The 14,710-nt window shown below is 31.7% G+C and overlaps 1 protein-coding gene across 4 annotated transcripts in view; it reads left to right on the top strand.

The window, feature by feature from the left end:
- The window catches only part of LOC117235124 (heparan sulfate 2-O-sulfotransferase pipe), a 117,197-nt gene that overhangs the window by 82,410 nt on the left and 20,077 nt on the right, over positions 1 to 14,710 (top strand). For 3 of the 4 annotated variants that reach the window (XM_033496865.1, XM_033496866.1, XM_033496863.1), the window contains one exon: positions 13,163 to 13,236. In XM_033496865.1, the coding sequence (XP_033352756.1) occupies positions 13,163 to 13,236 (74 nt within the window). The remainder of the gene's footprint in view (positions 1 to 13,162; positions 13,237 to 14,710) is intronic. The other variant, XM_033496864.1, reaches the window with a different exon arrangement.

Genomic DNA, 14,710 nt, shown 5'->3' with positions numbered 1-14,710 from the left:
CACTCCAGCTATGGAATACTTCTCAGGGACGAAATAATACACTAATACAGTTTAATGAATTGGCCCAAATCAGCGCGTGGGATTAGAAAGATTCGCGATCGAATATTAATAAAGGCAAACTGTACTTGTATCAAGTACCTAGTTTTAACTTGTATCAAATTTAACTCCTCTTCAGATATCGTGGGGCAAATTACTAAACAGGTAACACTGCATGTTATTAAATATAAATTTCATGATATTTCAATGCTTTGATTCAGGCAGAAAATGAACACTAAATAGTTAAGCTACGATGTACATATAGTTTCAGTCAATACATTATATTTGTAGTTATGTGTGAAAAATGTCACAAGGAATGTGCGAAATAAATCGAAGAATTATATTTCAGACGAGATATTTTGAAATAGCTGTGTTATCCAATATTATAACTGCACGTATCTTAAATTGTAATCATCTGTTTCAAAAATCCAGTGAACTATCATTCAATCCCGATTACGAACGTGAAAAATTTTCAAAAATATCCTGTTAAACTGTATCAAATTCTATTACCTGTTCGTAAAAAGAAACTGTAAGAAACCGATTCATAAAGTAGACTGAAAATATTTCCAGATATTTAATAGAAGTATTAAGAAATCTTCATTACAGCTTTTAATTACACGAAATACTATCTGTACAAGCATCGCGATTCAAGTTATTCGTTTTCTTCCTCGTTCTTTCTCTTATCCTTCGGCAGTACGATCGAAGAGATTCTTCAATTAACGGCGAGGAAACTAGTAAAACACGGTAGTACCAGAGTATATGAAATCGAGTGAGAACTAACAAGAAGGTGCGTGCAAAATGCGTTATGTTTTACACGATTCCCAGACGTGACGAACGACCGTGGAATTTCATGCAATGGCTTTCACACGCACGGCCCGTGACCAATTGGATCAAAGGATTTCCAAGGATCTGTTGTTAATCGATCTGTTCTGATCTCAACATCGTTGCATCACGGAAGGACGATGCTACATCTCACGGTCGTGCACGCTAGTCTGGTCACGAACCGATCTAATCTACTGTAATCGTTGAAGCTTCTCTGATATCGGTCTCTCCTCGAAACCGATATTAGCACTTTTTGCCTAATTTACGAGTTCACCGTGGGTGAAACCGTAAACCAGGCCATTCGTGTACTGCCAGTGCTGCCAATTTTAGAAAATATTTCCAAGTCTCGGCAATGACGTAAATCGTCGAATCTATCATTTCGTGAAAGATTCTGTTGTCGGAATAACAGAGGAAATTTGTCTTCCATTTTACCCAATGCTCCCTTCGGTTATCAATCGAATCTGGAATTGATAAATCATAAATCAGCCACGTTTTCGTTAACAAGTTTGGAGCACGCGAGAATTCCAGAAGAAACGATGATTTTCTGAAGTAAATCGTTTTTATTTCATTCATCGAATATGATCGGATCGGAATATGATGGGATTGTCTTGCTTCTGACAATTAGAGTCTCGAGAGGGACAATGATTTTCTGAAGTAGATAAACATTTTAGTCGTGGCATTATTCTCTTATAACAACGTTGAAAGTGTAATTGATTATATTTAAAAATGGAAGTTATAATTATGATATTCTTACTTCTCCCTTTCTTTAACTTTTGAACAGGAGTGTATACGAGTGTCGTCCTGTAATGTATACTTCAATGTTTCATTCGCAGGGAGATGGTATATTATTAAAGAGATGTGATGCAATTAAGTGGATATATAGAGTATAATTATGTTTCCATTTTGATAAAAGTCAGCATTATTTTTATCAGAGCAGCGCTTGCATACTTTTAGTAATTACAAGTACAAAAAATGTAAAATCCAAATTGTCTTGACTAAGTAATATCGAAGACGATAATATTGCAAACATTGACTGATTGTAAATAGATTTTATCTACATGGAACTACCTAGAAGAACATGAGTTGACTCTAATTTTATTTCTTCGTTTATTTTGTTGTGATATAGAAATAAGATTAATATCATCAGCATGAATGAAATATTTAATTGAATTTAATCTTTTTATTTGCAAATCTACTTGCAATTATTATTACACGTAACATATTAAATACTTACGAAAATACCACTATTTCTAAAGAAAATACGTGCATTACATGATGCATTATTCGTACTTACTTAATTTTATATAATAAGTTACACGGTTTTGAACCGATTGGCTGACTCAATTGCATGAAATACCGTTACACGTTGTTGTAACATAGGAGAAATTCTGTTACTGTTATAATCGTCGTAATATATCATCGTATAATCATAATGGTCATTATTGTTTTTTGTTTGCATAATGTACGTAATTTATTTGCATATTTCGTTATTGATCATTAATGGTAAATGAGCAGTATGTAGAGGTGATAAATGAGCGAATGCAAATTGACGTGTCGATTATAGTTACGATGATACGACAACTGAAAGACAAAAAGATTGATTTGATGGCACGTACAATAATGACAGCCAAACAAATGTATATGTTGACAATAATTTTTGATATTTTTATCCCATTAAAATGAAACGGTTTCTTATATTGTTTCATAAATATTTTTATAATAATATAGGGATCTATGAACTTATATGTTGTCTGCTTATAAGCTCTCTCGTATCGTATTATCGTATCAGGTCTTATGATGTTATTAAATGATTATAATTAAGTAATTAATCATTATTGCGTTTACGAAATGGCATAGCAAGAGTTCATTTGTGTCGATCAAAACAAAACGTGACAAAACATGTTTTAATGTTATATCTGCTCTATACGAATTGATAAAATTGTAACAGCAAGTAAACAGTACAGATCGAAACAAGAATAAGAAAACAAGAAGAAGAAGTAAATTTGTGAAATAAATTCTTCGACAATTCAGTGTCCGTTTTAAATAAATGTTATATCCAAATGTTGTAATATGAAAATTGTCTTTCAAATAAACTTTAGATGATCCTTTTTTAATCAATCAATATGATTGGCGTAACGAATAAACAATACAAATGACAAAGTCAATAAGACCAGAAAACAGTTAGAATCGCAGGAAATAAATTTATCAATTTATCAAATCATTCGTTATTTCTTTCTTTTAATGATTGATATATGAATACGTGTTCTAAATATACAATTTACAATTTTCCTCGTATCATGAATAATTTTCCCGAATGATTAAAATTTCTTCGAAATTAATATGATGTCATACCTTTAACGCTTATGGCCACGCGATAAAAGAGTTGCGATTAAAAATTATAATTAAACCGTAAGAGATTGTAAAATGTTAATTAAAACGATAACAGGTTAAGGCATAACAAGTGATATTTAGCTTTAATATCCAATGAAGGGGTAATATTTCATCTAAAAAGCTATTAAAAATGTCATAACAGCCTTTTCATCCTCTTCTTTTTCTGCAATCGTATTACGTAAATTAGATGCAGCAGAGAGGTTAATAGATTGTATCCAGATTTACAGGAAGGTTAAACAGGAAGTTGTTAATGAGCTCTTCGCGTCCTGCGATCGCAGTTCAATAGTGCGTCGTATGGTGCAATTATTCTGGGTAATCGCTCGTAAATCGTATTATTCGAAAAGCATTAAATTTAGGAAGATAATCGTTGATGCGTGTATCCTCGCGTTTAAGCCTAAAAATTATAGAACGTAAGAAATTTTAACTCGTAAACGAAGTTTGGAATTACGAAATACACGGAGGCTTCGAAGATGCCATTACGAATCTTTGATTTATTTCCAGAAACAGAAATAACAATAACTTTCTCCAAAGATATTTTTAATTCTGATCCTATTTTATCACACTTTCTGGGAATAAGTTTGATATTTATAATTGGACCTCCTAAGCTTCCTTAAGTTTTACTATAGTTTCACAAAACTTCATATGAGAGTAAACTAACAAACATCAAACGATCATCATTGATCGTATTTTATTTGTGTAATTATAGGTCTTGACTAAGTACAATTTGATTATTTCAATTGTTTATCTGAAATTGAATAAACTTTCTAATAAATATCTTCGAAATGACCTATATACGTATATTCTAATAATGAATATAATATACACAAATAATAGTATTTCAGTATCCTTTAATAACAATCTCACATCGATAAGACTGTTTATAATAATATATTATTCACATCGTCATCAAAATTTATCATAAATAAGACATAAAAAATAATTGCCAAAATATAAAATCCATAAACATGAACAGTACGCTGCAAATATTTATGCATTTACAAATACCAAAAATAGAAAAATTTGCAGAATCTACGTAATTGAATATTGAAAATAAAGTGCGCGCTACGATATACAGCGGACGATAGAAATGTCTATTTAAGTTCCATTTCCTTAATTATGTCCATAAGGACAATCGTATAAACGTTCACCATTTACTTACAAGCATCAAATTAGAAAAACATCAAATTAAGTAAGCGAACGTGATAACGCATTCTAGCTGGCCAGACTTTTTATTCCGATTCCATTTCTCTAATTATATTTAAAAAAAAAAAAAAAATACGAGTTTCCATAAACATCCTACTTCCGTTAATAAAACTAACAAAACATCAAATCAAATAAGCATAATCAAACAAACCCAGTCGAAGCAAAGAGAGATGAAAGAATTAAATAATAACGCCTTCAAACATAGTGAATGGGTCATTAATTCTGAATCTTATGATGACGACAATTTCAGATGGCCAAGAGAAAGTGTTAATTTTCAATGATCGTTGAATGTTGACTTAATGAAGGAGAAAGCAGATCGAAAGGATTCTCCGTAGGCAAAACGGCATTACCACCTTTAATTAAATCATAAAGCTTACTCGAGCTTCCTCTAATCACGTCGATCGCCGAGATTTCGCGTTTCGTGCGATTAAACCCGTCTAATTACCTTTTGACAATGATCGAGGGGGACGTAACGAGTCTTCGTCGTGATCGATTCGATCGGATAACCGGTCGACACGATCTCGTAGCAATTTGTGGCGCAAGATACGTGTAATCCTCGTGGAATCTTACACTGGTCACCTTAGAGCAACGTTGTAACTCTATCCTAATAATTAACGGAATCGAATTAACCGTTCGATGAAAATGCTTGTGGCGAGAACGCAATAAGTATGACAAAGGTGCATATAGGTGCCCGTGTTATATGGCATCTAAGGTGGAACTAAGGATAATTCACAATGGACGATTGTAACGGAGCTTGTGAAATGATCGCGTTCATCTTGATGGATCATCGAGGAAGGTCGGAACGTTTGAAAGCGCTACTTCCTATTTTTACAGGAAGTGCAGTCTGCCTGTAACCCAAGAGAGAGTTGCTTCAGATTTGTGAATTTAATGCCAGAATTATCATTAGAACGGAGGAGATCGTTCAATTCATAATTTCTGAATTTAATTTTCGAAAATAATTTTAGAGATTTACGTACATCGATTTTTAGGAATTCGAATAAGAAGTCGAATAAGGAATTTGGTTGATAGATTTGCATATTTTAGAAGAATTTGGTTGACAGACACGCTTCTGGAATTGAATAATTTTTGGTAAAATATTATGGAAGAAGAAGGTTTCCTTCTCTCTCACATTATGTATTTCTTCATCTATCCTTCATTCTGTTCTCTCTGGAACACGTTTTATATTTCAATTCTTCATAGTTTTAATATTAATAGGATGTATTAATTGGCGAAAAATTCGAAATCGATGAGAATTAAATATAAATATTAAACTGTTATATGTAATCGTAATACGTATTATCGATGAAGGAAATTATTACTGACATTTATGGAATTATGACGATGTACGAATATATTAGTTATTGCATATGTAAAATGTACAGAACGAGATTACAAATCTTTTACGGTAAAGAGCAACTTCGTCTTTAATGCCTCGTAACATACGTAAGTTATTGCATATATTAAATACATGGAGCAAGTATTAGCAGTTTTTTTGGGAAAGGGCAACCTCGTCTTTAATATGTAAATTTCATGTTAAATGTAAATTTTCTACGCGTATGATGTGTAACGACTTTGATTAAATGGTATAGTAAATTGTAGTTAACTTTAAATAAATTTCAATTTTAATCTTGACAAATTGGCAAATTGTTCTTATATTTTGTCGAGGAAATTGTCTTTCGGCTAAATAACACGGAATGCACGTAACGAACGCTTAGACTACTTCGCGTGGAACGTTAGAAGTGTGAAAAAAGAATGTGTGAACCGGATGCCTGAGATTATAATGATTTACATGACCACCCAATGTTTTGCTACCGATATTCATCGGTATATCCGATAAATGATTGCTTTGATATAAACTTCATAAATACGTAATTCAATGCCCCTTGAAATTGATAATAATACGTTGATATTAAAATCGCTATAAATTACAATTTAGGAACAGTCTAAATATTTCATTAAATTTTATCTATTACGTTTTTTCGCGTGAATTTTCGCGTGAATAATTTCCTTGCAATTTTATTACTCAAAGATATATTTTAGTCGAACATAGTGTAGGATGTTCTAAATATTTTGCAACTTTCGAATGTATTAAAATTATACAGAATAAAATAAGATGATGGTAAGATAAAAAGCTGGTAAATATGGTGGTGGCGATTGCAATAAATAATGAGATAAAAATAGTACATAAAACATAGTAAGTACATAGTACGATATCTTCATTATATTAATATCTTTAAAAGAAATACAGTAAAAGAAGCGTACACATCGATCTCAATGAAATCTTGAGAAAGATTAAAACGTTCGATGTCGATAATTGCTTCCTATTTTAGCAGGAAGAATAACGTCTTACCAATCGAGGATTAAGAAGAAAGAATAATTGAGAATTAAGGACTGAGATTTAGTTGAATAATAAGGGGCAGTTGAAACGAGGAAATACATGTGTTAACGGTTATAGATAATGTATTCTATTATACTTGTTATAAAAATATAATAAAGACTAATGAAATCTTAGAAAAGATTGAGACATTTGATTGCAATTGTTCCTTCATATTTTACAGGAAGTGTACCGTATTCCTTAAGAAGGAACTATTCTAGATTCGGATTCGAGTTAATGCGAAATTGAAATAATAAAGTGTGTAATCTCATTCATACACGTGGTGCAAAGTTTTTGTTGAATATATGATAGAATATGAACATTTTGATCGTGCTGAAATCCGAGGTCGAAATGATAAATCGAAATCACTGCCTGCCATCTTTCAGGAAACGTATCGTTATCGTAATTTGAGAAAGAAGCATACACATAATTAGATTACAAGGCGATGTAACATCGTGCAAGTAATAAAATGAGATGATTTAATTATCGCGCAGAATATATTACGACTATTATAACGGTAAATATGGTTTCGATGACTTGGTACTGATAGAATTATATTTTTCAAATTTATATACAACTCTTTAGTAAGAATAATTTGAACGAAAATTTTACTCCACATTTTTCACTTATTTTCACGTATAGAATAATCTCCCTCTGATTATTCGCGGTCAATCGGTAACTAGACGAGTTTAGTTTACTTGACAAATTTTCAAAGTGGATTCTCTCGAAAACATTATCGTCGTGTGAAAAGATTTTCTTCTATATTTTCTTCGTATTTCTTCATAAATTATCATATCATATTCGCTTTTAAATTGTATTCGACCTCACCCTGATGATGTTATGACTATCTATGTTCTCGCTCAATATTATGAACAACGATATGCAATTAATAATAACAAAATGATCACGTGAATTATCTGGAATAAAAAGATTCGAGAATTAAGTGAACCAGGAAGGGAACAAAGGACGTCAGCATGGCGACACTTGACTAGCACTTCTGCTAATGAGACGTCGAGGTTCGAATTAACGATCACGTTGATTAAGAGGTCGACAGGCTTCTCGGCCAAGATCAACGATCTTCTTGGCGGAATCGAAGGCCTTCGAGGTTACCGTCGGTCATCTAGAAAGTTGCCGCTCCCATCGTTGTCGCAAGAAGAAAGAAACGGAAGGAGAATCGCAAGAAGCAGTTTCTTCGCTTTCTTCGTCATGAACGTTGGCTTGCCTCTTTTAATACGATCGTGTCTTGAATTTATTAAGATCCAGGACTGGACGTTATTCGAATAATTATTCAGAATTTGATTTTAAGCATTGTTTGCCTCGCTGAATAATAATATCGCTAGAAAAAAATTATTTTGATATTTGCTATTTTAATTGATTTCACCAGGAAAACAAATATATTTTTCTACAGTATATTAGATTTGTACTTCGACATATAGAGCTCTGATCATTGTTATCAATAGACTGCAGGTGTTTACGCATTTATGGGAAATTTTCACTTTGACGCGATCCTTGGACTGTTATTTAAATTTGTTCTCGTTTTAGCAAGCAAAATATTTTTAATCTTTTAAGGGCACGTTTTTTTCACATATTGCTCAAACTGGAGATATATTTCAATGTCAAAGTAGTAGGATTGAATAAAAGATGTGACCGAAAGGTCACAGCAGGGTCAATGCAGAAATGCGTAGAATGCACATAATATGTAAAAATATATGAAAAATTCAAAGTACCGTGCTCGTTATAATATGTGGTAGTAGAAAAAATGTCTGACTCTGCTCTGAAATACGAATTTGTATAAATACCCGCAGAATATTCTTATTTCACTAAACAGTGTTTATAAAACATATAGCTGCATATTAATAACCAGAAATATTATAAACTATTAATTTGCTCATACCAGTGCGCAAAAAATCGTTTCAACACAGCGTAATTCAGTCACAACTTTACTATCATTTTGTTATTCGTTATCGTAACAATCGTAACTGATGTACGATATAATAGAATATATATGGAATTTAATATACAGTAAGGAAATTGATATTCATAATGGACGAAGCTTGTGGTAGGTACTATTTTATTGTTTAAATAGTTCGTCGAATTGTTGAATTTTCCGAACTATGCGTTACTTTCGGCCATTAATTCGCAATTAGTTCTCATACGATTACCACATACTATTATCACGAATCTATCAAAATGTCCAGATACATTGTATAAGCGGTAGAACATGTTACAGAATAAGTGAAAGATGACATTTATAAATGCTTGTGGAAATTAGAGAGTTAATAAACAAGTTAAAAAGCAAATATTAATCTCTTGCAAATGTAGCAATCTGTTAGCTCACAAGTTACCAAGCTGTGAAATTCATGCATTCTATACCGAAACTGCGAAATTCATACGTTTCTATTGCCACAAATCTACGAAAGTTTGCCGGCATTTAGAAGCGGCGGTGCATATCACGGAATAAGAAAAAGATGACATTTATAAATAGCCATAGATATTAGAGAGTTAATAAGGAAGTTGAAAAGAAAATATCAATCTCGTCCAAATGTAGCAATCTATCAGCTCGCGAGTTACCAAACTCTGAAATGCATCGACTATTGCCGCGCATCTACCAAACTTTACAGATATTTGTAATCATTAATGTACGTTGTAGAGCAACTAGAATATGACGCTTATAAATGCTCTTGGAAATTGGAGGATTAATAAAAATAGAAAAAAGGTTAGAAAGGAAATATTAATTTCGTCCAATTGCTCCGCTCCATCGGCTCGTGTATTACTAAACTCTGAACAATCTAGAGATTCTAGTCTTGATCAATCGATTTAATCTGCTTCTACTATGTTAATACCATGCTCGTGTTCCATTGATCTACTTCAGACCTTACGTACGCTTATCTATGACTCGTGTTCGTCGTATGTGATTACCACGAAGCAGTTGCAGCGATGCGAAGAGTTTCGATTTACGGGCAAGTTCTCTCGAAGCAATCGGATTACAGATAGTAAGCAATCAGGCTGAAGTAATGCAACATGGAGGATCGAGTCGTGATAAAGACATAATAAGGCATACTAGCGTAACAGAGCAACATAGAGCGTGTCTCTGCGAGCCTGTTCGACACGACAATGACGATTCGATGCAATATTAATTGGACTTGCTTTCGACGTGTTTTATTTCGAATTACTATTAAACGAGCCTGAGAAATCGAAGCTACGAGAAATGGATCGTTCTATGGAAGATATGTCAGGTTTCAAGCAATTTAGATTTCAATCTTGTCGAGATGAATTTATTAAAATTCATTCTATTCCGCCTATGTACATGTACATTTTAACGTGTAAATTATTTGAACAGGAATTGGAAATGAAGAACATAGGAAAAGATTCTATCCTCAGTTTCTACTTTTCTATTCTATTGTATTCTAAGAATATTTTAATTTAAAGAACGATCATTTTTATAAATCTTGAATAAATGTAAATAGTCGGTGAGAAAGTCCATTGAATAACGTAGAAATTACTTAAATTAAATGCACGATGTTACGATGAAAAACGAAAATTCATGTGTGTCATACCTAATATTATGAAGTGATATATTTTACACGTTTTTCTTGTGTAAATACACAGTTTTACTTATTATACAAACGACGTAATGAAGTTGACAAGATTATTGTTTACTGTTTCATGTTGGAGAAAGCGGATGTTGCAAATGTCTATATGCGGTAACAGCAATGTAAATTCCAATGAGATAAGAATTTATGAATATATACATATATATGATGAAAGGAGTTAAGACTAACTTCCGAGCCAATATAGTAAATCATTTGTCTTTTCCACATATGGAGAAATTTGCATCCCGTTATACGATTTCTTAATTTTTAATCGATTCGCGCCAAAAAGTCTTTTAGCATTAACAATCTTATTAAGATAATTCATTTTATTACATCATAAAAATAAGAGCATTATTTCATTTATTGGATCGTGTAATAAGTTCGCTTGTCCCTTAACGCTACATCGTAACGAATGTTATAGAAATAAAAATTTTGGAACTCAAAACAGAAATTTTGGAAGTGTCAGAATAAAAATTTACTCGATCCATCCGAAAAAGAATCAAATTCGTAGAACCTGGTAATAACACGGTTCATTGAAAATTAATGATATGAACAAATATTTAGTTGTTGTAACTATTGTAGATATTATATAAAGGATTTTTGACGCTTGTTTCAACACTTGTGCGAATGAAATTTACACAAGCTAATACATATTACATTTCTAAAACATATTATATGTTTTCTTCTTCCTTGCTGTAAAGATTCAAGAATTCGCATCTTTATTAGATGAAAAATTCTCTGTAAGAAATATAACTCTATCGACAGTCTGAAATTTGCGGTTATATAAAGATGATCGTGGAAGGTACTTTTGATATCTATATTTTTCACTCTTTTGACATGTGATATTTGAAACAGCTTCCGCACGTGACTAGATGAGTTCGAACATACTACTTTCGGAACACCTTTCCCGGCAATGAAAGTATCAAACGAGGTTCACGATTTTTAATAACATGGAATCCAATGAGCCATTGGATCATCTGCAATCTTATGAGGCGGAGAAAGGAGTCGTTACAAATATCAACCAGATCGAGATGCTTCCTGGTGAATGTCGATTGATTTAAAATTTGATAGATGCCTTATATAACTTCCTTACATGAATCTTTAATAATAGTTACTTTAAAATTTGATTTATTCACAATTTACATATATCTCTTCTATGCGATAGAATGTATCGTTCTGTTTTCCTTTATCATTGTTTATAAGTGTCGTTTCTTTACGAATTTTCATTTCATCTTATTCTTCATGGAAAACTCAACATTAGGATTATACCAATATCTGAGATGTAATACGAATAGGTAAACAACTATTTCATATATCTACTTTATTCATTTTGTAACTTTTAGACCCCCAAAAATGCAGCACTGTAAATTTATTATTGTTAGTAATTGTGAAAAAATTTGCATTGCTTTTTTACGTTTACGATGATTGATCAATTCTGGTAAATTCTACTTAATTCGAATATTTATAATCCTGTATTATATATGGAATATTTTCTTCCAAAAATTGTTATTTCTTCTTTCCTTAATAAAAATCTTAAAATATAGCTAAATTCTACTTAACAAATTTGCTACATATATGTGTAAATTATTTCAAAATTTCTTATCTTAACAAATTTTTTATTTCTTATTTTTCTTGATAGAAATCTTCAAGTATATCCTACAAATTTCATTTAATAAAATTTTCCTCCACATGCTATTCGGTGATTATTTCCATTTAAATATATCTTAATGTCATTAATACTATATTACAAAATTATAATAATTTTACCATAATAATATTAATAAATAAATTCGTAATTCAAGTCGCAACGTAGGTTCCAAGAAATTTCGACGTTCTAATATAGACATATTATGGACACGAATAACGGAAAACCGTAAATGTTATGTACCAATGATCCTATACCAATAGTCTGATTGAATATGCAAATTATGAAATCATAGCGAATTTTTTTTAAAACATCGTGATTACGTGCTTAAGTTAAAAATAATCTCTTACGAGGCTCACACTTTGTTCTCGTTTAACCTGAGCTATAAAGTATGACTCGATCGTCAACTAACCGCGAGATCTCTGAACGAGTCATAAAAGTAGTCGTAACTTCTATTCTTGCGAAGGGAAACGGTAACCATAGGAAGAATTATGAATTATCTGCATAGAAATCGGGATTTGTGTTAGAAGGGGTAATATTGATTCTCTACGCTTTACGATATGATAATAACGAATGGTTTTCAAAAATTTCTAGCCATCCACTGAGCTATAAATCGACATGATATATTTTTCAAACATATGAAATTTTATTATCCATAGAAATGATGAAAATATTAATTGATTCTAGAACGAAGACTCACGAATAGTTCTCAATTATAATGCTGCAAAAGAAATTTCCTTCATGAAGCATTTTTAGAAGTTTTATCGTTTCTTTGGGTAAAAAATAACGAAAATTTTAATTATCGTCGAAAAATATTTAATATTGCTTCTCACGATGATCATATGCTATTAATTATTTCGCTGGCAATCATTGTATTTTATTAAGAAGAAATTAAATATTAAACGAGGAGGAGAATATTGATGATTAAAAATCTCATCCTAAGAGTACAACGATTATAATACGTACTTTGCTTACGTAGTACTTCGTAGAATATTATTTATACTATATAATTTTTCTCTCTTTTATTGCATACAGTAATATAGAAATATTTATTCAATTATCTTATCACACTAACGTAACTTCTATCTCTTGTTTCAGAAGGAGTGCAAACTGATTCTAGTCCAAGTGGAATCGTCCATTACCCAAACAGACATCGTATCTTCGCAATAAAGGTACAGATTCTTTTCTTTTCTATTCTTTTTACCTGCATATTTTGCAATATTTTATATTAACTTTCATTGAGTTCGTAAATATTTTTCTTCAGATTTCGAAATCCCTTTTATAACATAATGTTCTAAAATATTACTAATATTAGTCTACATTATACATATGCATACGCACGTAGAGAAGTTAATCTTCTTATACATTTTTTATAAACAATATTTCTATATTCTCTTTTCGAGATTATCAACTTTTAAAAGCAGAAACAGTGTCCTCCATTAACGCTATTACTAAATCATGCTGCTGATTTGTACACGTAACACAAGTACATGCAAACTTTCACGAGAACTTAAAACTTTTAAAGGACATTGATAATTCATTCCATTGTACAAGGAATACATCCGGTCTCTTGCCTGTCTTATAAACGACTCTTTACTTTCTACTTGTTCTACAACTAATCGCGAACAAACAATGTAACTATGTAGGTAAATTATTTCGAAGATCATCTGCAAGTAAGAAAATGAGAAAAAACGCGAGGAGTAAAAGTTCCTCAGAACTCGTCAACGTCCAGTAAATTACCTCGAAAATTCTTCCACACGTATAATTTTCCAAACTCAATTCCAAAACGCTACATATACTATAAATACCGATTTCTCTTTCTGCAAGTATAACATTTGAGGTCAGAGATCGAAATGGACTATACGAGGAGGATTTTACATGAAAAAGTTATAAAATGTTCCTAGTTGTTAGTTTAAGATGAAAGTGATACATATGAACAATATTTGTGTTGGTGATAACGAATGAAAGCTTTGAATTAGAGAAAGTTAGGGTTTGGATTTTTCCAAGTTTGATCAACTCGTAGGTGTTAGACTACGACATTATAAACGGGACTGTACATGTTTCTGTACGAAAATAATTAAAGAAATAGAATTTAGATAGAGATTTGTGTCACTTATTAAAATTTACTTACTTTTGCTTGTCATCTGAATGTGTTGACCTCCTGACCCTTATGATAATTTACGCTTTAATAAAGTCAACGTTAATTAGTTGAGTTATCAACGGCGAGCTCCCATAAAAAAATTTAATATGCAGAATATCCTGAGTGTACCAAAAGACAAATTGCATAGAATGCGTGTATATTAATAAAAAGAAAAGACAAAAATACAGTACATGACGTGAGAACAATAAAAAAGCTCGTACGAATATGTTCCCTGTTTAAGCTTGTTCCCGAGTTCTTACGAGTTTTATGTTGGAATAATTCTATCGAAAGATGGTAGTAATTGAACTAATTTCACGCACCTATAATAAACAAAATTCAATATTTCACGTCGAACCTTGCATTTTAGCTCTGTAAACGCTTTCGGTCAACGACAAGACGTCTCCAGTCTTGTGTTCGTATAGGAGCAGGTCATTTTGAACACATCTTGTGAACGTATAGAGATACAGTTTTAAAGTTAAAGAAACAAACTTACTATAACTCGAAAG

The sequence above is a fragment of the Bombus vosnesenskii genome, unplaced genomic scaffold, assembly GCF_011952255.1.
Source record: "Bombus vosnesenskii isolate JDL3184/JDL3185 unplaced genomic scaffold, Bvos_JDL3184-5_v1.1 scf7180000013314, whole genome shotgun sequence".
Classification (NCBI taxonomy): Eukaryota; Metazoa; Arthropoda; class Insecta; order Hymenoptera; family Apidae; genus Bombus; species Bombus vosnesenskii.
Note: the sequence above shows the minus strand (reverse complement) of the source record. Positions and strands in the feature narration are given on the sequence as shown.